The 27,638-nt window shown below is 41.7% G+C and overlaps 1 protein-coding gene across 7 annotated transcripts in view; it reads left to right on the top strand.

The window, feature by feature from the left end:
• Positions 1–27,638, top strand: part of ern2 (endoplasmic reticulum to nucleus signaling 2) — a 158,816-nt gene that overhangs the window by 105,761 nt on the left and 25,417 nt on the right. For all 7 annotated transcript variants that reach the window (XM_069906036.1, XM_069906033.1, XM_069906035.1 and 4 more), the window contains 8 exons: positions 1,916–2,017; positions 2,169–2,430; positions 9,752–9,830; positions 10,097–10,256; positions 16,964–17,082; positions 18,714–18,899; positions 20,463–20,727; positions 24,236–24,326. In XM_069906036.1, coding sequence (XP_069762137.1) covers positions 1,916–2,017; positions 2,169–2,430; positions 9,752–9,830; positions 10,097–10,256; positions 16,964–17,082; positions 18,714–18,899; positions 20,463–20,727; positions 24,236–24,326 — 1,264 coding nt within the window. The remainder of the gene's footprint in view (positions 1–1,915; positions 2,018–2,168; positions 2,431–9,751; positions 9,831–10,096; positions 10,257–16,963; positions 17,083–18,713; positions 18,900–20,462; positions 20,728–24,235; positions 24,327–27,638) is intronic.

Here is a 27,638-nt window from a genome sequence, read left to right as displayed (position 1 = left end):
TGTTATTTCTTCTGTTATGGTTTTCCATTGTATCTATTTTTTGAGCTAGTAGTTCTTGTGTCTCTTTAGTTTTTTTATTAGATTCCTCCAATTTCTTTTTTAAGTCTTCTACCTCCATTTCTGCTGCTACTGCCCGCTCTTCCATCTTGTCCATTTTCTTTCCCATTTCTGTTAAGGTCATCTCCATTTTATTTATTTTCTCTTCTGTGTTGTTTATTCTTTTTCTTAAATCCTTAAATTCCTGTGTTTGCCATTCTCTAAATGATTCCATGTATCCTCTAATAAGAGCAAGTATATCCTTTACCTTGCCTCTCTTTTCTTCTTCTATTTCACCATACTCTTCCTCTTCTTCTTCCTCTGGGTTGGCCATCTGTTGTTTCTTTGCTGCCCTTTCCTCCTCTTCTATCTTGTTTCTATTGTCTTCTGTGGTCTCTTCTTGCTGCAGGTGTTCTGCAGCTGTCGTTGCCGGCTGTGGAGATCGACTCCCCAGCTGGTCCCCCCTCCCGTCGGTGTGTTTTTTTTCATTCGCATCGCGCATGCGCGAAACTTCGCGCATGCGCGGTTGCGCACTTTTGTTCGGCTCTGCGAGCCATTTTTGTAGTCCATTATTTACCGACCTGAGGGAGCGGGTTTCTCTCTCCGCAGCGGGCCTCTTCGGACAGGTAAGGCCTTCACCTTTTTCCTCCTTTGTCTTCTCTTCCTCTCTTCTTACCGTTGCTTTCGACTTTTCTTTTTTTGTCGCCATCTTCTTTCCACCTTTATACTCACTTTTCTGTAACTTTTATTTCTGTGCCTTTGTGTTTTCTCTTGTTTTTCCCGACTTTTCTGGAGAGGGCTGGAGTTCACCGTCCGGCCACTACTCCATCACGTGACTCCTCGTGAATTTCATTATTGATGTTCACTTCTTTGGGAGAAGTGGCTCCCAAGATCTGGAAAATGGTCTGTTTTCAGGATCTCATTGTGGACCTTTATTATGAGAGGTCCTTGATTATGATTACACCTTTGCTTTCCATATGCTTCAGTGAATGAGTTGAAGATGATGGAGAACTCATCCTCCAAATACGTTGTCTATATCGACTTAATGCCTGAAGTGCCTTGGTTCTGGAGCGGAAACAATGTAGGTTGAATGACTTCCAATTTGTCTCGGGGATTAGTTTCACTCCAGCAGGAAGCTTGCTGGAGGTGGCAGCATGGCAGCAAGGAAGCTTGGATTGAGATTGGGTCTGCTGTGAACCTATTGGTTTACAAAACCTCATATAGTCCTTCACGAAATTGATAGAGGCAACTTTTTACAGACAGCCAAATTTGAAAAGGGAACTCCTCAGTTCCTGTGTATGAATTGTATGAATTGAGTCAAAGGCTTTTTGAGTTCAAAGCAATGGCAGCAACAGAATTATTACTTTATTACTCACCGCTTTGATGATGCCTCCATTAAATCTGCAAGGATAATTCTCAGCTTCCGATTACCTCTCACTTCAGTTCTCCATCTCATTCCTATTCTGACCTCTCTGCCTATTAGCTCTTATACTACTCTAGCAAAATTCAGACAAGTTTGAGGAACAGCATCTCCGCTTCCAAGTAAACAAGTGGCAGTCTTTGAGACTCAACACTTAAATCAACAATTTCACACAGCTAGCCTTTCTAGAATGTGAGCTCATCTGCTGTGTTTAGTTTCTCAACCTGGACATTCTTTTCCTCTCCTCTCTTCTCAATCTCCTCTGCTTACACCATGATTGGCAAGCCTTTACGGTAATGTCTGAGTCAGCATCATCATCCGTTAAGTCAGTAAGTCTCCCTTAGTCTCCATCGTATCAGAGATCTTCAACACGTTACTTCGGTAAAATTCCCTGTTTTCTAGTCATGAAGAAAATAATTGAAGTGGTATAGTAAACGTTTTAATTGTCCAACTTGACAGAGTATATGATCACCATGTACGATACCAAGACGCGTGAAGTCTACTGGAATGCCACCTACTCCGACTATTCTGCTCCTTTAAGCAATGAAAACTTGGACTATAGTAAGTTCTACATTTTTAATTCTGAATTTTAAAACTGACGTTTTCAGATCTCACTGCCAACTAAAATTTATTGAATCCCCTTCCAAAGTGAAATATCAGGTTCTCATTTGCAGAAATTACTGAAGGTAGTCTCTTATTTCTTATTTTCCAGAGATGGCTCATTTTGCATCAAATGGTGATGGTTTGGTAGTGACCGTGGACAGAGCATCAGGCCATGTCCTTTGGATGCAGAATTATGGATCTCCTGTAGTAGGGATGTTCATTTGGCAACAGGACAGCCTTCACCAAATACCTCACCTCAATGTTGCCATGGAAACACTGCGGTACCTCACCTTTAACTCTCAAGACATTCGAATGATAAAGTGGAAGTACCAGTTCACTAAAGAGCCATCTACTACAAAGACCCAATTGGTGTAAGTTGATGCTGTCTGATCCCAATGTCAACACACTATTGGCCTGGGTGGGTTCTTCTCCATAGCTTTATAGAGTAAATGGAACGTGACAATATTAGACCCGGCTTGGGCCAAGTTCTTTACTGAGACCGTGTCCTCCTGCCCATCTGGGTACTCGATGTAAGCATAGTGCGGGTTCACGTGTAACAGTGTTACCCGGTTGACTATGGGATCGTTCTTCGAGTACTGGACATGACTTTTCAGTAGGACAGGTCCAAGGACCATCAGCCAAGCTGGTGTGGTGGTTCCCGACTCCGACTTCCGTGGGAACGAGAACATATGTAGCGTTGGTGGCAGTACATAACAGGGATCTGATGGATCTGAGGTGTTTGGGAGGACATCCTGCCAGCAGGTGGTGGGGAGGACTTTAGACCGGAGGGTGACTGCTTTCCAGACGGTGGCATTCTCCCTTTTGACCTGCCCATTGCCGCACTTGGTTGTAGCTAGTGATCCAGAAGGTACTGCCTCAGCTCCGCACTCATAAATGAGGACCCCCGGTCACTGTGGATGTAACGGGGGAACCCAAAAATGGCAAAGATGCTGTGCAGAGTGTTTATGACTGTGGAGGCGGTCATATCCGGGCTAGGAATAGCGAACAGGAAGCGGGAGTACTCATCGATCACCATGAGGATGTAGGTATTACGGTTCGTCAACAGTTGGGGGCCCTTGAAGTCCACACTGAGAAATTCGAAGGGTCATGTAGCTTAAATGACGTGGGTCTTCTCAGGCCGGAAGAAGTTGGGCTTGCACTCAGCGCATACTGGGCAGGCTTGGGATCTCCTTGACCGTATAGGGCAGATTGTGGGCCTTCACAAAGTGTGCAAACCTGGTGACCCCTGGGTGACATAGCTCATCATGGAGTCTCTGCAGCCTGTCCAGTTGTACACTGGCTCATGTCCCATGGAAAAGGGCGTCAGGCGAGTCATTGAGTTTACCAGGCTAGTACAGAATGTCATAGTTGAAGGTGGAGAGTTCGATTCTCCATCTGGCAATCTGGTTGTTTTTGATCTTACCCCGATGGTTACTGCTGAACATAAATGAGACCACGCGTTGGTCGGTCAGCAGTGTAAAGTGCCTGCCAGCGAGGTAGTGTCTCCAACGACGTACGGCCTCTACGATGGCCTGGGCCTCCTTCTCGACAGAGGAGTGTCAGCTTTTTGGGCCCTGGAGGGTCCTAGAAAAGAGGTTGACAGGCCTACCGGCCTGGTTTAAGGTGGCTGCCAGCACAAAGTTGGACACATCGCTACCTGGAAGGGTATGGATTCTTGTATGGCGTGCAGAGTGGCCGCAGCGATGTCCAACTTGATGTGGTCGAAGACCACTCTGGCTTCCGCTGACAAGGGGAAGGAGGTGGACTTAATCAGTGGCTGAGCCTTATCAGCGTACTGTGGGACCCATTGGGCTTAGTAGGAAAAAACCCCAGGCAACGTTTGAGAGCGGTGGAAGGTCCATGAGAGGGCGCATATGGTTGGGTTCTGGCATTACCACCCCATTTTCCACAATGCAACCTAGAATTGCAAGGCGAGTGTTCTGGAAGACACACTTCTCAAAATTGTAGGTCAAATTCAGCCATTTTGCCTTTTGGAAGAATTTCTCAAGGTTGGCATCCTGTTCCTGCGGGTCGTAGCCACAGATGGTGACATTGTCCAGATACGGGAATGTAGCTATTAGGCCATTCTGGTCTACCATCTGGTCCATCTCTCGCTGAAAGACCGCAACATCATTTGTGACCCTGAGGAATTGATACAAACACCTGTTCGCTTTGAAGGCCGTGAAAAGGCGATCTTCTGTGTGGATCGGGAGCTGGTGGTAGGCTGATCAGAGGCCGATGGTGGAAAACACACGGTATTCAGCGATCTGATTCACCACATCCGTGATTCGTGGAAGAGGTTAAGCGTCCAAGAGTGTGAAGCGGTTGACCATTTGGCTACAGTCAACCACCATCCGCAGCTTCTCCCCGTTCTTCACCATTACTACCTGTGCCCTCCAGGGACCTGCGCTGGGCTCGATGATGCCCTCGTCCAGCAGTCTGAGCACCTCGCTTTTAATAAATTTCCTGTTCCCGAAACTGTACTGCTGGCTTTTAGTGGTAATCAGTTTCCAGCGAGGGGTGAGGTTGGCAAAGAGTGCTGGAGGAGCGACTCGGAGGGTGGAGAGGTGGGGTGCGGGGACTGGTGTGGGCTGTCACTGGCAGGAGGTCTCCGGGATGGAGTGTTGGCAGCCAGAGAGTGGATCGGGGATCAGCGTCACAGCAGCGAGGGTGGAGTGTTGCGAGGGTGGCACCTTCCACGCGTGGTGCTTGCATCGTGACGTCAAGTGTTGCCACACTATCAATTCCTTGCTCTCATTGGATGAGAGTTCCGAGGACGAATAATTTGAATTTGGGAAAGGCGGTTGGGCCTTGCACGAGGCACTGTGCTTGGCGGTGGCCATTTTGGACCAGCAGACTGTGGTGAACTGGCCGTTCTTTCGGCACTTCTGACAGCAGGCCTTCCTCTCGGGGCACAGGGATCAGCTGTGCTTCTTCCTCCCACAGAAGTAGAACTTTGGGGCCACGTCGGGTAGTGCGGCGAAGCCATCGACAGGGCGCGGGGAAGCTGGGTTAAATGCAGGTGTTCTACTCACATCGTAACAGGGGGGCCAGCCCTGTGTATAGGTGTCCATGCTTAGGGCTGCAGCCTCCATCGTTTCAGAGATTTGAACAGTCTCCACCAGGCTGTCTCCCCCGTGTTCCAACAATCGTTGTCTCACCTCGTTAGATTGGACCCCAGCCACATAATGATCCCGGCTGCAGTTTTGTTGGTGCATGCACAAGCTCTACCCAGTAACCTCAGTGCTTGGAGGTAGGCTCTGCAAGACTCACTAGGCTGCTGCCTCCTGGTCGACAGCACATGCCTGGCATAGACCTTATTCACAGGCCACCCGTAGAGTCCCCTCAGCATGTTCACGGCGGCTGTGTAGGAGGTTGCATCCTGAATATTTTCGTAGACCCTCATGGACACCATGGACATCAGCACTAGCAGTTTGTCGGTGTCTTCCTCCACGATGGGGTCAGAGCACTGCAGATACGCCTTGAAGCACCTCACCCAATGTCTGAAATCACTCTGGGCAGTAGCTGACTGCGGGTTGATGCTGAGGCATTCTGGTCACAGGATTCGCTCCATCCTTTGAAATTTTTGCAAATAAAATTGTAGCGCGTCGAATGACCCAAAGACTTGTTGACTCAAACCAAGGCTTTTATTAGCAAAAGAGTGGAGCATATTACATCGAGGTCGACCGGTCCAGACTGACCTAGGTCTGATTAGGAGCAGCCCTTTATGACCTGCCGGTGGGCGTGGTTACAGCTCTCAGCCAATCACTACTGCTATATGTAAATATATACAAATATATACATTGGTGATAGTATCCATACTATCACAAACACCTCCAATGTTATCTGGCCTCTAGGGTGGAGAATTCCAGAGATTTGCCATCTTAGGAGGCATGATTAGAAGGATAGTCAAAGAGGTATGTTTTAAGGAGGATCTGAAAGGAATAGAAGTGGAAGAAAGGGAGTTTTGGGAGGGAATTTCAAATGCACATTCAAATTTCTGTAGTTCTAGAAATCTGTAAACCATGGATATAGTTGAAATGAGCTATTCTTATTCATTTCCACTTGAACTGCTTTGTTAAACAAATCATTTATTGTAATGAACGCTGCGACACTAATGGCAATTTTGTGTGATATTACATATTCTGTACTTCTTTTTTCTTTGGCTTGGCTTCGCGGACGAAGATTTATGGAGGGGTATGTCCACGTCTGCTGCAGGTTCATTGGTGACTGACAAGTCCGATGCGGGACAGGCAGGCATGGCTGCAGTGGTTGCAAGGGAAAATTGGTTGGTTGGAGTTGGGTGTTGGGTTTTTCCCCCTTTGTCTTTTGTCAGTGAGGTGGGCTCTGCGGTCTTCTTTTTTTTAAACTTTATTTAAAATTTTATGACATGAATAAAATAAAAATTACATTTAAAGAAATAATAAAAAATAAGATAATAAAAATTAGAATACTACATCATTAAACTACACAAATTAACCCCCCCCAATAATTATAACACAACATTAATCATCTAATTTAAAATTAGTCCAACCCTCCCCCCAAAATAAAGAGTAAAGAATTAATTAACAATATTGTAAATAAAATAGAAAAAACCCCACTTACAAAAAAAGGATAAAACTTAACAACAACAAAAATATCAATACTAAAATAATACCCTTAAACATATATTTAAATCAAACATACTACATGTATTTAACAAATGAAATCCACTTTAAAACTAAGTTCAAATATTAAAATCATATATCAACCACATATCTGTTATTCAAAAAAATCATAATTAATAATACATAAATACAGAATTTCCATTAATACCAAGTTTCCTTTATAATTCATCGAAAGAACAAAAACATCCCTTAGAAAAACAATCAGATAAACTTTTTATTCCCTTCCCCTCCCCTTATATAAAAAAAGAAAAAAAAGAAAAGAGTTCAAACTCTTATAAAATTCTCCATATTCTTCATTTATAACATCTTCAAAATTCTCTATCGAAATTAACTTAATTTTATTAAACTCTTCTCCCTCAATGTTTGTACTTAATTTTCTTCTTTTTCTTCTTATCACCTTTCCCCTCATCTTCCTCTTCATCTAATTCAACATCCTCAATTTTTGACTTATTATCTTCTGTGACATCATCCTCTTAAAAAAGAAAGAAAAAAGAGAAAACCCCCCCCCAAAAAGAGAAAAAAAAGGAGAGAAAAAAATCTCCTAATTCCCTCTCAATTACAATCAGAAAACAAAAAGAGTTAAAAAAAATTATTTATTTTTAAAGAAATAATAATAAAAAAACCTTCACTTCTTAACCCAAAAATTAAAAAGAAAAAAAAAACAGGTCGGAGGTCACAACTACCTCCTCCTGTTTAAACTGCCCAAAGCGGTAACTCCCCCAAAATATTGGGTGTGAGATAACTCACAGGTAGCTGATGACTTCTGGAAACTAGTGCCCACCCAGTTCCCTCTCCCAACTCCCATTTCATTAAACTATCATCATTATTTAAACTATTTAAACTCTTCTCAAAAAAAAGATAAAAGATTTATTTTTTTAAATCAACGTTACCACTTCGGTCACCATTGCTTCCATTTCTTTTAAAAAACTGGATCCCACCTAACATCTCTACTCTCTTTGGAGACCTTGAAGGGCTACATCGTTCCTGAAACTGCATGATTGGTAGAGGCTGAGCAAAGTCCATAACCTCTTTAGGATTATCAAAGAACTTTGGCTAATTTCCATCCTAAAAAATCTTCAGTACTGCAGAATACCTGAATGTTCCCTTATGTCATTTTTTCCACAACCGTTCTTTCACAGAATTAAATTCGCGTCGTTGAAACATAATTTCTTGACTCAAATCTTGATAGAAGAAAACAGGATTATTCTGAACCATCAAAGGAGATCTATTTTGCTGGGCATTTCTAATAGCCGTACGTAAAATTGTCTCTCTGTCACAATAGTTTAAACAACGGATCAAAACAGATCTTGGATTCTGTCCTGAAAAAGATTTTCTTCTTAAAACTCTATAAGCACGTTCCAGTATTAAACCCTCAGGGAATTTATCCTGTCCTAACACTCGTGGAATCCATTCAGTAAAAAATTTTCTTGGATTTGGTCCTTCTATGCCTTCTGGCAAACCAACAATTTTCACTTTGTTCCGTCTAGATTGGTTCTCCAAATAATCAACCTTTTTTGCTAAATTTTTATTTTGGATCTGCAATGTTTCAATTATTCTATTTTCATCTTGCAGTTGATCCTGTGCATCGACTAAACCTTGATCACACATTTCAAATCTTTCAATAGTTTCAAGCTTAAAAGCTCCATTAATGACTTCTGCCATCGCATTAATCTTAGAAATAAACAGGTTCACAAAATTAGCTAAATGACTCGATACAGAATATATCTTATCTTCAAGATCCTTAACAGACATTTCAACAGAAGTAGATTCAGGCATAATGGGGTCTTGCTGTTCCTTAGAAACCACGGGATCTTCTGTCCCTTCCCTTAATTTAGTATCTTTTCTAGCAGTTTGACTTCGTATAAAAATCCCTCTCAAAGTCCCCCCAGCAATGCCAGGGTTATCTTTAAGCCAAATCTCTTTAATCATCTTCACTGAATCGATGTCTGGAAAAACCGTTGTAATTGAAGATGCATTTTGCAGCGCCACCACTATAGCAGTCGAATGACAACCCTTTAACTCTCCAGCTGGTGGCGCCCCAGCTGATTCACCTGTCAAAACCTCAGCAACAACACCTGCAGTGGCCACCGTGCGAAACACTGGCACCCGTCCAGCCCCTTGTTCTGAAAGCTGTTGAGTGCGACCTTCAGAGAGCCTCACCGGCTTAAAACGAAGCTTCAATGCCGAACTCTGCACGTCCTCCTCTGGATCCATTCTACGTTGAGACCTGGCTTCTTGTAAACAAGTAGGCTCAGACAATTTTGGAAAATGTAGTTTTTTAACAGTCTGTTGATATTTTCTTTTACCTTTTTTTTTGCATATAAACCATTAGGTACTAATCCAACACCTCTTATTATTTATAAACTTTTAAAAGAACTTTAACGGGCACTTAAAGACAAAACAATAAATTAGAGTCAGGAGAGGTCTGGAAGGCACGTCTGTTCCCTACGCCATCTTGCCACGCCCCCTCCGGTCTTCTTCAAAGGAAGTTGCTGCCCGCCGAACTGTGAGGCACCAAGATGCACGGTTGGAGGCGATATCAGCCCATTGGCGGTGGTCAATGTGGCAGGCATCAAGAGATTTCTTTAGGCAGTCCTTGTACCTCTTTGGTGCACCTCTGTCTCGGTGGCCAGTGGAGAGCTCGCCACATAACACGATCTTGGGAAGGCGATGGTCCTCCATTCTGGAGACGAGACATGACATAAAGGAACCTTGAATGGAACATCCTTTGCAAATCTTAACAAAAAATGGCTGCTGGTTTTCTGAATTAATATGCATCTTTGAACCAATGCATGAGAGTTTTGTTTGTGCACTTATGATAACTACAGGTGTTAAAGCTATACGCAGAAATTCTATGGGTAGTTTTACAATTTACCTGTTTGGCTAAAAGCACCATTTCAGGAAAAACAGAATGATGAACTAACATTAACTAAAATCATCATTCTTTTGTTCAAGAAAATAAACATGTGGTTACATATTTTTCTAATGGCTAAATATTCTATGTATTTTAATTTTCTTATTGCAGTCCCACCCTTTATGTTGGGAAGCATGCATCTGCCTTATATGCGTCAACTTCACTTGTCCATGAAGGAGTTGCTGTAGTGGTAAGTACACTACTCCATCACGTGACTCCTCCACTACGAAATACTAATGGTGCCTGAATGGATTTGGCTGCATTGTTGGGAAATGGTCAGCCTCTGAAAAATGTATAAGCGGTAACAGAAGATCTTAGCAGTCTGTTGATTTTCATAAGGATTGGAACAAAACTTGTTTCCCTTTTCTTGTACTGATTTACTCATCTTTAGATAATTTTGTGTGAGAATTTTTCTTAATTAATAAAAAGAAACGGAACATCCTGCCTTTTCCCCAGCCTCGTGGACTCCCAGTTATACATTTCGATGGTCCCACAACTGATGATATCACTGTGAGTGAGCAAGGAGCTTGTGAAAGAACACCAAGCACTCAAGTAAAGTATCCCCCGGGGAGTATCCTTGCATCCAGTAACGTCGAGAACCAATGGTTGTTCATAGGTGCGTAAATAACCACCTAGATGTTGTAATGAGCAGGCAACACATGATATTTGACCAGACCATGTATTATTACTCAAAAAACAACGGTCATATGTTGGATGAGGGAGGAGTACTAAGAACAGAGGTTATATAGTTGAGGACCAATGGGGGAAGGCGCCAGCCTTGAATAACTAAAGAAATTGAGGAATGCATCAAACTCAAAGCTTATTCTTACAAAGTCACCAAGAGTGGTGGGAAACTGGAAAATTGGAAAACTTAAAAAAGGAAGAAAGAACCACTCAGCAAACAATAAAGGGAAGATGGATTATGAAAGTAACCTAGAGGAAATAGAAAAATAGATTGTTTTTATAAATATGTGAAATGGAAAAGGGTACCTAAAGGGAATATTGATCAATTAGAAGGGTGAATTAATATCAAGTAATGGGAATTAGGGAGGGACCAATCTATTTGCAGAGCAAGAAAGCTACACAGATTGAGGAGAAAAGTTTACAAAGGAGCATTTCATGGGTCTCGTCAGGGGCTACAAGTATTTAAAAAGCTACAAGAGAGGTAGGTGCTTATTTAAGTGTCTCCATTGGCTAATAAGCTATAGCCAATAAAAGGAAGGTATGGTCAAGTGGAACGACCATCATGTGAGTGGCCCAATATAGGAGTGGGAATTTCCTTAAATTGATTTGGTTTGAAAGGCTTCAATAAGCAGGGGGTGAGGTAGAAGCAAGACATAGACCGGTTTTTCGAACGGTTTCCTCAAGGGAATGGTAGCTAGACCAGGAACGTGCTCCTGTTGCAGAATGTGGATAGTCAGAGAATCCAACGGTATCCCTGCAAAAAATGCACCCGACTACAGTTTATGACAGACCATGTTAGGGGATTAGAGCTGGAGTTGGATGAACTCTGAATCATTTGGGAGGCTGAGGGGGACAGCTGTTAGGGAGTTTGTGTAGAAGGATAGCCAGATGGGACAAAATTGCAAAAATGGGATGAGTTGCAATACAACAGGGACACATAGTCAAAAATAACCTAAACAGTGAAATGTTTTATATTTAAATGCACGCTGCATAAGAAATCACTTTCATGATGTTGTGGCCATTATAGAGTTGTGGCTAAAGGATGTCCGTCATTGAAAGCTGAATGTCCAAGGATACACAATGTACCGAAATGGTAAGCCTGTGTGGCTCTGTTGGTAAGGAACAACATTAAATCATTAGAAAGAGGTGACATAGGATCAGAAGATATAGAATATTTGTAGGTTGAGTTAAGAAATGGTAAGGGTTAAAAGACACTATTGGCAGTTATATAGACCTCCAAAGAGTAGCCCCCGGATGTGGACAAATTATAACAGCAAATAGAAAAGATGTGACAGAAAGCAATGTTATGGGGTAGTCAGGGGGGATTTTAACATGCAACTAGATTGGGAAAAACAAGTTGGGACTGGATTTTCAGAGAGAATTTGCTTTTTGATGAGCCCACTGGGGGAATCAGCTGTACTGAATCGGGTATTGTGTAATGCACCTGAGATGATCAAAGAGCTTGAAGTAAAGGAACAACTAGGGGGTAGAGATCACAATATGATTGAGTTCAATTTGAGATTTAACAAGGAGAAGCTAAAGTCAGATGTGTCAGCATTTCAGTGGAGTAAAGGGAATTACTGTGGCATGAGTAGATTGGAAGGGAGCACTGGTAGGGATGATGCCAGAGCAGCAATGGATGTGGTTTCTACAAGCAATAAGAAAGATGCAGGAAAAATACATGCCAAAAAAGAAGAAATATTCAAAAATGTCACAATATGGCTGACAAGGGAAGTCAAAACCAATGTAAGAGCAAAAGAGATGGCATACAAGGAAGCAAAAAAACTAGTGGGAAGGTAAAAGATTTGGAAGTTTATTTTAAAAACTTGCAGAAGGTGTCTGAAAAACTCATGAGGAGGGAAAAGGTTAAGAATTAAAGTAGGCAAGCAAATAATCTCAAAGATAATACAAAAAGCATCTTCAGGTATATAAAGAGTAAAAGAGAGGTGAGAGTAGATATTGGACGACTAGAAAATGATGGTGGAGAAATAGGAGACAAGAAGGTGGCAGAGGAACTCGATGAGTATTTTGCATCAGACTTCACTGTGGAAGACATTAGCAGTGTGTCAAAAGGTATCAGGGAAGGGAAGTGAGTGCAGTTACTATTTCAAAGGAGAAGGTGCTCGGGAAGCTGAATGGTCTAAGGGTGGCTAAGTGTCCCGGACCAGATGGATGCAACCTCGCGTTCTGAAAGAAGTAGTGCTAGAGATTGTGGAGGCATTGGAAATGATTTTTCAGGAATCAGTAGTTTCTAGTATGGATCCAGAGGAGTGGAAAATCGCCAATGTCACCCCACTATTCTAGAAGGGAGGGAGGCAGCAGAAAAGAAATTATAGACCAGTTAGCCTGATGTCAGGGGTTGGGAGGATGTTGGAGTCGATTGTGAAGGATGAGGTTACGGAGTAGTTGGAGGCATATGACAAGATAGGTTTTCCTTCAGGGAAAATGTTGCTTGACAAATTTATTGGGATTCTTTGAAGAAGTGACAAGCCGGCTGGATAAAGGAGATGTAGTGGATGTTGTGTATTTGGATTCTCAGAAAGCCTTTGACAAGGTGCCACACATGAGGCAACTTAACAAGATAAGAGCCCATGGTATAAAGGGAAACGTAATAGCATCGGCAGAGCATTGGCTGATTGGCAGGAAGCAGAGAGTTGGTTGCCAGTTGCTGGTGTATATTTTATGTTGGAGATTAATAGGTTTATGGTTGTTTGCTGATGATACAGGTAGAGGAGCAAATGTTGTTAAGGAAACAGTGCAGAAGGACGTAGACAGATTTAGAGAATGGGAAGAGAGGTAGAAAATGAAATACAAAAATGGAAAATGTACAGTCAAGCACTTTTGTAGGAACAAAATGTGCAGACTTTTTTAAATGGGGAGAAAATTGAAAATACCCAGATGCAAAGGGACCTTGAAATCCTCATACAGGATGGACTGAAAGTAAACTTGCAGGTTGAGTCATTGGTAAAGGTGGCAAATGCAATGCGGGCATTCATTTCAAGAGGAATAGAATATAAGAGCAGGGATGTGATGTTGAGGCTTTATAAGGCACTGAAGAGACCTCCCTTGGAGTATTGTGAGTAGTTTTGGGCTCATTTAAGAAAGGATATGCTGACATTGGAGAGGGTTCAGAGGAGGTCACAAGGATAATTCCAGGAATGAAAGGGTTATCATATGAAAAGCATTTGACAGCTCTTGGCCTTTACTCGTTGGCATTTAGGAGAATGAGAGATCTCATTGAAACATTTTGAATGTTGATAGGCATAGACAGTGTAGATATAGATTGGTTGTCTCCCATGGTAGGAGTGTCTCGGACAAGAGGACACAACTTCAGAATTGAAAGGCGCGTGTTTAGCACAGAGATGCGGAGGAATTTCTTCAGCTAGAGAGTGCTAAATCTGTGGAATTTGTATTTAAGGCAGAGATTGATAGGTTCTTGATTAACTAGGGCTTCAAAGGTTATAGGGAGAAGGCCGGACAGTGGGGCTTAGTGGGAAAATGGTGGGCCAGACTCAATGGACTAAATAGTCTATTTCTGCTCCCCTGACATGGTCCTAATGGCCTAGGCCTTTTAAGTCAGTCTGTATGGTAGAGGACAGTCCTAATAATCCAAAGAGAGATGTTATTGATGCATCATTATAGATGTGATGCTGCACAAACTAATGGGTCTAAAGACAGAGAAATCTCCTGACTCTGATGTAATGGACCCAGGGTACTGAAAGAAATGGCCCATGTTATAGTATAGGCATTTGTGATCATTTACTAAAATTCGCTAAGCTCAAAGCAGATACTAGCCGATTGGAAAACAGCAAATGTCGTACCACTATTTAAAAAAGGAAGTTGGCAAAAGGTGGGTAACTATCAGCCAAGTACAATTGTAGTTGGGAAAATACTTGAAGCTATTATTAAGGAAGAAATAGCAAGACTTCTGGATAGAAATTGTCCCTTTAGGCAGATGCTGCACGGATTCAGGAAAGGCAGGTCCAGTTTGAAAATTTACTGGAGTTCTTTGAGGATTTATCGAGTGCAGTGGATGTTGTGTACAAGAATTTCCTGAAAATATTTGATAAGGTACTGCATAAAAGATTTATGAATAAGAAAATGATGCATGGAGTTAAAGGAAATGGATAGAGGATTGGTCAATCAGTAGACCGCAGAGTTTTGGGATGAATGGGTGTTTCTCTGGTTAGCAAACAGTGGTGAGCGGAGTGTCTCAAGGCCGACAAATGTTCACAATATACATATGTTTGCTGATGAGACTAACTTGAGTGGAAAAGCAAATTATGCAGAGATTTTGATGGGTTGAAAGGACAAGGGTCTAGTAGCTAACAAACTATATTGGCAAATGTGAAGTTTAATGGGCCTGAAGGACAACTCTGTGTACCTGTGTACAAGTTCGCTGGCCCCTTCTGCAGTAATAATATGAAGATTTGTATGTAACACTAATGTAACCCAGCAAGTTCCTAGCTTTAACAGATCAACGAGCAAGGCAGGTTTGAGAAATGTCAATCGAGGAGCTAAAAATTCAAATAGAGTTCTTCTGCCCTAAAAGTTAAATGGCTACAATTGGTCTATACTTTATGAAGTGAAACATGAAAGTCTGTAGACACTGTGATTGTAATAAAAACACCGAAATACTGGAGGAACTCACCCAGCCACCCAGTCCAGGTCAAAGGGGTAGCCATGGGTACCCGCATGGGCCCCAGCTATGCCTGCCTTTTTGTTGGCTACGTGGAGTAATCCATGTTACAAGCCTGCACAGGCAAGGCTCCTCAACTTTACCTCCTTTACATCGATGGCTACTTTGGTTCTGCTTCATGTACCCATGATGAGCTCATTGACTTCATCCACTTTGTTGCCATCTCCCACCCCTACCTCAAATTCTCTTGGTCTATCTCTAGCAATACTCTTCCTTTTCTTGCTCTCTGTCTCCATCTTGAGAGACAGACTCTCGACAGACATCTTCCACAAACCCACCAACTCCCACAGCTACCTCACCTACACCTCTTCCCACCCTGTCCCTCTCAATTCCTTCATCTCCGTTGCAACTGCACCCAGGATGAAGATTCTGTGCCAGATCATCAGAGGTGTCCTTCTTCAAACAACATGGCTTTCCCTCTACCACCATCAACTTGGTGCACACCCACATATTCTCCATTACCCGCACATCTGCTCTGGCCCCCTCTGTCCCCATACACAACAAGGACAGAATTCTTCTTGTCCTCACCTACCACACCACCAGCATCCGCATCAAACACATCTTCCTCCGCCATTTCCGCCACCTACTATGTGATCCCATCACTAGAGACATGTTCCTTTCTCCGCTTTCCACAAGAATCGCTCTCTCTGTGACTCCATTGTCCATTCCTCACTCCCCACCAATTGTCCCCTTAGTACCTATCCCTGTGACCGCAGGAGATGCTCTACTTGCACCCACACTTCCTCCTTCACACCATTCGGGGCCCAAACAGTCCTTCAAAGTGAAGCATCATTTCACATGAGGATCTGCAGGGGTCATCTGCATCCGGTGCTCTCGTTGTGGTCTCCTCTACATCGTAGAGACTGGACACAGACTGGGAAATTGCTTTGTAGAGCACCTCGGCACTGTCTGCCGCAATATTGGCAATCCAGTGGCCACCCATTTCAATTCCCCATCCCATTCCCTTGCTGACTTGTCTGTCCATGATCTCATGCACTACCAGACTGAGACCACCTGCAATTGGAGGAACAACACCTCATCTTTTGACTAGGCATGCTCCAACCACAGCATTTGTTTGGCTTTCATTAAACCAACACCCCCCCTCCCCAATTTCTTACTCTCACTTTCCCCCAGCTCTCTATCTCTCTCTCTCACTCTCTTTCCAGTCTCCTTTCGCACAGAAATTATTAATTCTTACCTCTCCCCATATCATATCTAATTAACACCCTTTGTTGGTCTGGATTCTTCCCCCAGCCTGAATTCTGAGATTTCCTGCTTCGGGCTTCATTGAGTATATTCCTTGAAGAAGGGCTCAGGCCTGAAACGTCAGCAATATATCTTTGCTTTTTATGAATGCTGAAAAGACCGAATGAGTTTCTCCAGTATTTCAGTGTATTTTTACTATATCTTATGAAAAGCATGTTGTTTTGAATGTTTTATTTTAGGCCACCATTAAAACAACAGTTAATACAATTTCTACAAAATAGGCTTGACTCCTTTTTGGGTGTTTCAAAGTCTTGTAATAGAATCAAAGCAATATGAAAATTTTTAGAACAACTTTGATGGCATCTGGTTTTGGAGTAGGGGCATTTGGATCAATATGTAATAACATTTCTTGGTGCCAAACTTTAAATATATTTGCATTTCCATAGAACTGAGCACATTGCTGAAAACTGACAATGAATTGGTGTAGAAATGCAACAACTGTATCTGGATACAAACTAACCATGACTGGAGGCACCTCCATTTCTTGTAACCAGGTGAATACACACATGGTTCCATGTGAAATAGGCCAAATGGAGAGTAGTGAGGGGTTAGTGGCTTGGAGTTGTGATACCCAGCTATCATTTGAAACTTGTACACTAGGCTGTATTTGGAAAACAGTAGAAAGCCTTCTGATTGAATGAAACAACAATTAATTTGGTCTGTGTCATTTCAAGGCCATCATGAACTGCCACCGGTTGCGCACACTACAATCCTGAGGATATTTCCAGATCCCATGAAGAAGAATAGTGAGGCTGTCATCACTACAAAGACTAACAGCAGAAACATTGATGAAGTATGTTGCAAATAGTTCATTATTTGTTTTCAATGATTTGGACTTCTCCTTTTGCCCTTTAGTTTGTGCTCTGTCTCTGAATAAGATTTTTGAGAACATCAGTGAATGAAAATCAAAATAAACTGCAGATACAGAAAATTTGCAATAAAAAACATAAAATGTTGGAAATATTCAGATGGTTAGACAGTGTCTGGAAAGACATGGCATCAGTTAAGATTAGTGTGATTTGGTGCCATTAAACAATCCAACACTAATTCTTTTTTTTAATCAACTGCCCATGGATTCTGCTGCTCACCCACACTCTAGGGACAACTTACAGTGGCCAATTAATCTACCAGCCCCAACACGTTTGGGATGTTGGGAGAAAACTGGAGCTCCCAGAGACTGAGGATCAACATCCAAATTCCACATAGACAGCACTAGAGATCAGGGCCAAATCTGAGTCATTGGAGCTGTGAAGCAGAAGCTCTACTAGATGTACCACTGTACTGCATCTGCTAAGTGTTCCCAGAATTTGATGTTCTTATTTGGATCACATTAGAACTTATTTAAATCATCATACAAGCGAAGCATCTGAAATAATTTTCTTCATTTGCTGATGTAGCTGTGGAGGCCGTCATTGGGTAGATTTAAAGTGGTGGTTGCCAGTTTGTTGATTAGTAAGGGTGTCAAAGGTTATGGGGAGAAGAGCAGGAGAATGGGATTGAGAGGAGAAATCCATCAGCCATATTTGGAAGGCAGGGCCAAAAAGCCTAATTCTGCTCCTACATTTTATGTTCTTATTACAAGAGTTTCTTCTCGTGTTGTGACTTGATGCACTTCATCAGCACAGATCTGTAGCTTTGGTTCCCATTCCCAATGCTTCTTAAAACAATACAATGGGAGCCACAGTCCTATCTAAATTCAGTACAACTCCGATTATCTGAAATGGTCGGGACCAGGCCTATTTCAGAAAAAAATTTTTTTCGGGAAACTGGTTATTTTTTAAAAACAGCCCAGTAGCAATAGCAAATTACCGTGTTTAACCAACAACAAATAAGGTAAGGCATTAAAATAATGTTTATTTCTCATTGCCGATCACCTACACTTCCCCACCGAGGCCACACTTATGCTGGGAACCTGGGGGTCCCGGTCCTGCCTGAAAGCTTAAGGTCTCCGCTGCTGCCAGGAGCCCAAAGTCTGCTGCTGCCACCACCAGGAGCCCGAGGTCCGCTGCTGCCGGCGCTGGGAGACCGACGACCCCGGTCAGTTCGGCTCGAAAAGATTTCGGATAAACGAAGATTTCTGATATATTTCAGTTTTTTTTTAAATTTTAGATAACTGAGGATTTTGGAGAATCTGATTTTGAATAATCGGAGTTGTAGTGTAAATAGAATGGAAAACATGGAATACACAAAGTCAGCTCCACTCCTTCAATCAAAATAACATGAAAATTATACCTCACGTGAAAGTTTGCTTCAGGGTTAACAATCAAAACTTGGAGAAATATGTGGGAACTTATCTACCCATGAGCTCTGATTGGTTGAAAAATATCAGATAATCATACCTCACAGGCAAATCATATTTTTTGAAAGATGTTCAGTGATAGAGCAGCAATTTGCTTTGTAAACTGAAATTCTTTACTGTTTAAGTTTATGATGCAGAGTGACCAGATGCAGTCAAAACCATTTGATGAAAGTTATCGGATGGACAGTGAAGCGAAGCAAGAAGTTATTCCAGAGTCTGTGTCTGAATTTGGAAATCAGGATACTCTGACTACAACTATACTTGGAATGCTAGCAGGATGCTGGATAGTGTTTCTAATCATGTATCAAAAAGTAAGTGATATTTTCAGTACATTTATGTCATACCAATAATCTGGTGTTTAGGCAGTCCCCAATCTCCTTTCCATTAGTCTTCCAATAATAAATAGAGATTTTTTTCTGGTAACTGGTGTAAAAATTATATTTTCTTCAGCTCCCTGATATCAACATAATGTTATAGATCCTTTCACCAGCCAGTTTCCCTCCCCCCCCTCCCCAAACCTGTAACCCCAGATCTTGATTGTTAACTTACCGCTACACTCCTTATTTCCATATTTAACTCCTGCATTAATTCGTGACTAATCATTAATGTCAAAATGATACACCACCAACCTAATATAATCCCAGCCCTTTCAATTGAAACTTTATATCATATACCTCCATCCGTTAATCTCATGGTGAATTTACCACTGGCTATCTGACATGATGCTAATGTTCAAGTTTATTATTATTATCATCATATGATTGTACATAGACAACTAGATGTAACAGCATTTCTCCAGACCCCAGTGCACGTTGAAGAGAGTTCAGAGGTGATTCACAAGGATGATTCCGGGAATGTAAGGAATATCTTTTGACATTTCATTGGAATTTAGGAGAATGAGGGTCTCATTGAAACATTTCAAATGTTGAAAGGCATGGACAGAGTAGATGTAGAAAGGTTGTTTCCCATGGTGGGAGAGTCTAGGACAAGAGGGCACAACTTCAGGATTGAAGGGCATCTGCTTAGAATGGAGATGCGGAGGAATTTCTGTAGCTAGAGGGGTTAATCTATGAAATCTCTTGCCACATGCCATTGTGGAGGGAATGTCATTGAATTTTTTTAAATTCTCTCTGTATTGCACAGTCAGTTTGTTTACATTCATTATATGTTTACAAGTTCTTTATTTGTTTGCATGTTTACTCTGTGAACAATTTTGTTTTGCACTACCAGTAAGTGGTAATTTTGCCAGAAAAAAGAATCTCAGTGCGATGTCATGTATTGTATGTACTCTGACAATAAATCTAAAATCTGGAATCTGGAAATTATTTAAGGCAGAGATTAATAGGTTCTTCATTAACCAGGCAGTGGGACTGAGTGGCAAAATGGATCAGCTCATGATTAAATAGCAGGGCAGACTCAATGGTCTGAATATATTTCTACTCCTATATCTTATGGTCAGATTTCACAGCCTATAGGAAGAATCTATTTCTCTGCCTGGCAGTGCTGATGTTGATGCTCCTGTATCCCCTTCTTGGTGGTAGTGGGTCAAATTTACCTATTTAAGCAACTGTTTCCAGTAAATGTCGTTAATAGAGGAAAGGGGTACTTTTGGCCATTTTGATGACCCTCTGGATGGAATTGTGGTCTAAAGCATTGCAGCTACCAATCCTATAATGCAGTATTACAGATAACCCTTTCCTCATAGCTCCACTCTAGTCACCTAATATTAGTTACACAGCAGCGATACCATTGTTTAGTCTGGTGGAATGTGAAAAGGATGAGCTTGAAACCTTTTTAAGGTGGATCTTGTTTCAAGAATCAACCTGCAACATTATGCCTGCACTGAATTTTCATCTTCATCCTTTCTATAACAGAAGATGCACCAGCAGCAAAAATTACAACAGCGACAGCTGGAACAACACCTGGAGGAGAGGTTCCAGCTGCTTCCGCAGCAGCCCCCATGCACTGCTGACCAAAGCAAGCTAGATTCTCCAGAATCCTCAGAAGAAGTATTTCAAACCTCCCAAAAAGAAGCCCACGGACTCAGCTCCCCAGTTCATGACAGTATTCAATCCTCAGAGCAGCTTCCCTCTTACAGTGTATACAATGGTACTGTCTGTTCTGATGAAATAGCAGCTGGTTAGTATTGAGATTATCTATCTCATTTTGCAAATTGTTTTCTTTTCGAAAGAACAAATATCATACATTCTAATCAGTCAAACAAGCATTAATTATCCTCAGCCAAAACAAAGGATAAATTAAGGAGTGTGTCACGATGTAACTCAACCATGTCAAGATGCAGGACAGTATGAACTACAAATCTAGTCATAAATAGGCTGTGTAATTTTAAGAATAGCAGCAACATTGTCACTGTTACTGCCACTTTTCTCTTTGGTTGACATTGAAAGTTATCAATATGGTGTTTCTCAAATGGGATGTAACAGGATAACAAAGAGAAGGAAACTAAGCTGGAGTGAGAATTAAGTTGGAACACTCCCATTGACTAACGCCTGGGAGGATGTGAATTTATGACACAAAGAATGAAAGGTTGCAAGAAGGTGTAAAATGAAATGAAATGTTATCCAGGGAGAAAGCTGTCAGTATTTGTTATGTCATTTGCTGTTACTCTTCCTGAAATTATCACAATGTATGATGGGCACTCCATTTGCTACTTGTTCTTACCACCTTTTTGGCCGATGCGGCTGTTGGAATGAATGCCAGAGTGTAATATGCCATCTCAGCAAGCTTGCAATATCAGAAGCTCCTAGAAATAGTGGTGAAGATTGGCTGGATAGGTCAAGTGAGTGCAACCAAACATCAGTGCACAGTTTTGGACCCTTTATATAATAAAAGATATATTGGCATTGAAGGCAATCCTAAAGAAATTCACTGGGTTCATTCCTGGGATGAAAGGATAGTCTTATTATTATTGGAGTTTAGAAAAATGAGGGGTGATAACATTAAAACACAAGATCTTGAGGAGACACAACAGGGCAGATGTTAGGATGTCCTTAATAATGGGAGAATCTCAAAGGGGAATATAGTCACAAAATTAGAGGGCAGTCATTTAAAACTGAGGCATATTGGAATTTCTCGCAGAAATTGGTGGAATTCTGTACTCCAGACAATAGTAGAGGCTGGATCATTGGGGGAATTTAAAGAGGAATTAGATTTTTTTTAAAGATCAGGTAATCGTGGACTCTAAGGTATTGTCACTGATAAGGAGATGGTGCCTGGGCCATGATTATATTAAATGGCAATGTAGGCTTGAAAGACAAAATGGCCTACTGCTGCTCCTTTTTATTGTTAATATTATTATTGTTAATAACTGCAGAGGATTTTCTTCCCTTTGACAGAATGATTTAAGTACAGACAGGAACCATTTGGCCCATCAAACCTGTACCAGCCCTTTGTAGGATCAGGCCACTTCACACCACTCCTAACCCTCTCCTCATAGTCCTGCAAATATTTCCAATATGAATTTATCTCTCTTGAATCTGCCTGCACTTCTGCATTTAGTACTGCATTCCAGACCCTAACCACATGCAGCATTAAAAAGTTTCCTTGCCAATTCTGGTACTTCAGCCAATAATGTGCATTCTATGCCCCCTAATGCTTGATTGCTCTGCCAATAGGAACACTTTCTTTCCATCTCTTCATGATTTAAATATTGACTCCCAATGGCCAATATTTCATGAAGCACCCTGCTGCTTCAGTCTACACACAAAATTAAGGTCCCTCCTGTGGTCATTTTAATAACTCCATTTTGTAACTTTTTGGAAACAATTACACATTTCCCAACATATAATGTTCAGAAATAAAGACAGTACTCAAGTAATGCCCAACCTAGTGTTTTATAAAGATTCATCATGACTTCCTTACTCTTGTACTGTATGCTGCTATATAAGGAGGCCAGGATCTCATGTTAAAAACACAATGCTGGAAAAACTCAGCAGGTCAAACAGTGCACTTTATGTAGCAAAGATAAAGATACATAGCTTTTTTTCCCTTTTTATTATTAAGACAAATAACTACAGATTATGGATCATATCACAGAACAACATGATCACATCAGAGAAGTATAAAATATATAAGGGAATTTAACATGTATTATTTGTATAATTTTTGTATTCAATGTTATTTTTGCACATAGTACAAGTATGATTTAATTATTACAGTTATAGAATTTTATGTCCTGAACAAAATAAGTTATGTTATAATTATGGTTATGCTTCTAATTTACAATCGATATGTGATATGTATATGATATGATTTGATTTAAGTTATCATTAGTTTAAATGTAAATGGTTTTTGTTAAACACAATAAAAATACTTTAAAAAGAAAGAAAGATACAAAACCAACATTTCAGACTTGAGGCCTTCATCAAGGTATGGAAAAATCTGGGCAGGTGCTGAAACAAAATGGTGAGGAGTGAGAGGCAGACTTTTGCTTTATACCCCAGGATTTTATATACTGTTTTAAACCACTTTGCCAACCTACCTGTCACTTCCAATAAACTTCACTCTTTTTCACATTTCTTTTGTCTTTCACCAAAATGTTCCAGCTTTTTTCATTCCTGTGTTGTATGTTCTCCTGCCAATTTTCATTCTTTGTGTCATAAATTCACAGTTAATAAGAGTCTTTCAATTTATTTCTCTTTGTGGCTTAATTTCTTCCTCTGTGATCTAGTTAATCCAGCTACTTTCCCATTGACAAGCACAGCAATATTCAGTATCAACCAAGGAGAAACCTGGCAGCAAGACCCAAATGTTTTTATGCTTCTTGACATTTTTAAAATTAATTCTTAAAATTTAGTCATACTGCATGGTAACAGGGCATTTCAGCCCATGAGTCTGTGGTGCCCAATTAACCTATACCCCCGGTACATTTTGAACATGGTAATATGCTCCTCCTCAATGTCTCTGTTTAGCTGATTGTCAGTGTTTGTTTGACTCAAGATTGTAGGTTTCACCTAAAAAATCCTAACACTAATGAAGATAGTGAATTAATTGGACAGTTCATATCCTTGGGAGTTTCTAAATTCATATATTTTGCATCTTTTTCTAAATGTTTCTAAAACTTCCACAAAATTCATTGCAAACTCCTTGTTTCTCCCATCATACTTCATTCTGCTTCGCTTTAATCCATTCCTGTTAGTTTAAATATAAATGAAATCAAAATGAGTTTTTAATCAGACAAGCTGATACTAATTCCCATTTTAAACTGAGTCATATTGTTTCCCCATCCAGGGTTAGCATAGAGATTATTGCAATGCTGTTACAGCACCGGTTCAAATCCGGTACTGTCTGTAAGAAGTTTGTATGTTCTCCCTGTGTCTGTGTGGGGTTTTCCCTGGGTGCTCCGGTTTCCTCCCACCATTCATAGTGTACAGGGGTTGGAGGTCAATTTAGCATTAGTGGGTGGCACAGGCTTATGGGCCAAAAGAGCCTGTTATACCATGCTGTATATCTACATTTATATTCTTTTCTTAAGTGAGGAGGCGAGGTCTCAATAAGAATTGAGATCGGTTGAATGTTGCTCTGTTTTTGAAACTTCTGCAAAATTTTGTAATTTTGAGCTGTGCCCATCAAATGACCCTGCCAATGTTCAAGAACTTAATTGAATTTTATCTTCCCTTCAATCCAGGTGCTGGAAACAACTTGATCACAATAGGAAAGATCACCTTCAACCCAAAAGATGTCCTCGGTCATGGAGCCGAGGGAACATTTGTTTTTCGGTAATTGATTATTGATAATGAGTTTATTGTCATAACAAAATGTACAATGTATATGTGCGCCAAATTTCTTTACATGCTGCAGCCGGACAGGTACTTGTAAAGAAAGACTATAAAAGTAAACAAAAAGACAATAAATACATAACATTGATAGATAAATATTCACAATCATCCTAGAACAAAATAAGTGGCTTTCTATAGTATAGAGGGCCCTTTGTATAGTCGGAGCAGTCTATGATTAGTGTACCCGGGGGAGGTTTAAAAGTCTGATAGCTGTTGGGAAGAAACTGTCCTTGAACCCTATAGTGTTCCCCTGACTTCCTCCTGAAGTGCTGGTCTTCAGACTTCTGTATCTGAAAGGTAGCAGTGAGAAGAGGTTGTGATGAGGATGATGGGGATTTGTCATGGTGTTAGCTGCCTATTTGAGGCAGAGACTCAAAGCTTTCTGTAAAGGATGGGAGGTCACAGCTACATTTGTTGCCTTCTGCAGCTTACTGTGTTACTGGGCACTTGAATTTTTAAACCAGGCTGTGTTAAACCAGACGAATACTTTCCACTGTGCAGCTGTAGAAGTGTAATTGAAGTCATAAAATCCAATGTTTTGTAGCAGCATCACAGTGCAAGCATTCATATTATAACCATCTTACAACATTACTATAAATAAAATAGTGCACGAAAAGTGAGGCAGTGTCTTTGGTTCATTGATTATTCAGGAATCTGATGGGAACGGGGAAGAAGCTATTGAGCCCTCTTCTTTAGGCTCCTGTACCTTTTTTCCAATGGTAGCAAAGCGAAGAGGACACCACCTCACGTCCTCGATGGAGTGAAGTCTGCTGCCTATGATGTCACAGGCCAAGTTAACAACCCTCTGGAGTTTATTCTTGTCCACAGGGTTGGCGTCTCCATACCAGGCAGTGATGAAACCAGCCAAAATGCTCTCCACAGTACACCTGTAGAAGTTTACAAGAGTCTTCAATGACTCACTGAACTGCCTCAGACACCTTACAAAATATAGACGCTGGTGAGCCTTCTTTGTAATTGCATCAACGTGGGAGCTCCAGGACAGATCCTCGGAGATGTTGACAGCTGGGAATTTGAAGTTCTTGACCCTCTCCATTAATGATCACTCGATGAGGTCGTGTTCCCCTGACTTCTTCCTGAAGTCCATAATCATCTCCTTGGTTTTGCTGACATTGAGTGCAAGGTTGTTGTCGTTAGACCATTCAACGAGCTGATCTATCTCACTCCTGTACGCTTCCTCATTGCTGTTTGTGATTCTGCCGATAACTATGGTGTCATCGGCATACAAGGGTGTATATAATGAGTAGAATAGTGGGCTAAGCACACATCCTTTGGGTGCGCCTGTGTTGATAATCAGTGAGGAGGAGACATTGTTTCCAATTCATACGACTGTGGTCTTCCAATGAGAAAGTCAAGGATCCAGTTACAGGGGGGTTGGGGGGGGGGAGCCTAGAGTTTGTAGCTTCTTGACCAGCACTGAGGAATTAATGGTATTGAAGGCTGAGCTGTAGTCTATGAAGAGCAGCTGTATGTATGAATTGCTGTTTTCAAGGTGATCCAGAGCTGAGTGGAGAGCCAGCGATATTGCATCTGCTGTGGAGCGATTTGATGCTAGGCAAATTGCAACGGGTCCAGAACTTTGTTTAGGCACATGTTAATTCTGGCCATGACCAGCTTCTCAAAGCATTTCACAGGTACACCATTATGGCCTGATGCCTTGCAAGGGTTCACCCTCTTGAATGATGTTCTGACATCACCCTCAGAGATAAATATCACAGGGTCCTCAGCCTTTCCAGGGATTCTGGTAGGCACTGTTTGGTTCTTCATCAAAGCGGGCATAGAGGGTGTTCCGCTCATTGGGTAATGAAGCATTGCAGCCATCTATAGTGTTTGCCCTCGCTTTGTAAGCTGTAATGGCCTGCACTCCCTGCCATTGCTGGCATGTATCTGTCTCTGTCTCCAGCTTCCTCCAGAATTGACACTTTGCTTCAGAGATGGCCTTTCATACCTGGACTTCTTGTAAAGATCCCAATCCTCAGCCTTAAACTCCCTTGTTCTCACCCTCTGCAGGTTATGAATTCTCTGATTCATCCAGGGCTTCTGTTTGGGGAACACCTGGTATGTGCACGTGGGCACACACTCATCCACGTAGATCTTGAAGTCTGTGTCACTTGTTGCATATTTATTCAAGTATATGGATGAGTTCTTGAATATGTTCCAGTCCACCAATTCAAACCAGTCCTTCAGATGCTTCTTCACCTCCCTTGACCACACCTTTGCCGTCTTCACCACTGATGCTGTGGTCTTCAGAGTCTGCTTGTATGCCAGGAGTATAAATATAGCCAGGTGATCAGACTTGCCGAAGTACAGTCATGATATGGCTCAGTATGTACTCTTCATGGTGGTGTAGCAGTGGTTGAGTGTGTTGGTTCCACTGGTCTCACATGTGACATGTTGGTGGTAGTTTGTCAGTCTTCTTCAGGCCGTCCTGATTGAAGTCCCCCACAATGATTGGGAAGGCATGTGCTGTCTCATGGCTGTTAATCACAGTGTTCAGTCCCTCCAGTGCCAGCCTGATGTTAGCCTGGGGCGGAATGTACACTGCCACCAGATAGTGGTGAACTTCCTCAGCAGGTAGAATGGGCAACACTTGATCGACAGATGTTCCAGGTCGGGGGAGTAGGACTGGGACATGACCGTCATGTTTGTGTACCACGATGAATTGATGATGACACAAACATCACCTCCCATGGTTTTTCTAGACATCGGCGTTCAATCAGTGCGATGGAGCGTATTCGTCAATGTGCCAAATCTCCTCAGACTCCTTTAGAAAATACAGGTGTTGGTGTGCCTTCTTCGTGGTTGCCTCAATGTGCTGGCTGCAGGAAAGGCCTTCTGAAATATGGTCTCCCAGGAACTTGAAGGTCCCAACTCATTCCACTCCTTACCATCAATGCAGACAGATGTGTGCTCCCTCGAACCTCCCCCCCCACCCCCCCCCCCCCCATTCCCAAAATCAACAATATGCTCTTGGTTTTGATGACATTGAGGGAAAAGATTGTTGTTCTAGGTCCATCCAACCAGGTTCTCAATCTTCATTCTGTATTATGACTCATCATTTTAATTTCTTTGGCCAACATAACCTCTCTTGTCTGTGTCAAGGATAGTGCTCCTGCTGTGTGTCGGAATTTTCAAAATCTTCACTTTATGCTGAGCCTCTTGATCTGGCACATGGTGCTCAATAGATTATAAATTCTTCCTCACTCTGAAAGTCTACTGCACCTCCACACATGT

This window comes from Narcine bancroftii, chromosome 12 (assembly GCF_036971445.1).
Source record: "Narcine bancroftii isolate sNarBan1 chromosome 12, sNarBan1.hap1, whole genome shotgun sequence".
Classification (NCBI taxonomy): Eukaryota; Metazoa; Chordata; class Chondrichthyes; order Torpediniformes; family Narcinidae; genus Narcine; species Narcine bancroftii.
Note: the sequence above shows the minus strand (reverse complement) of the source record. Positions and strands in the feature narration are given on the sequence as shown.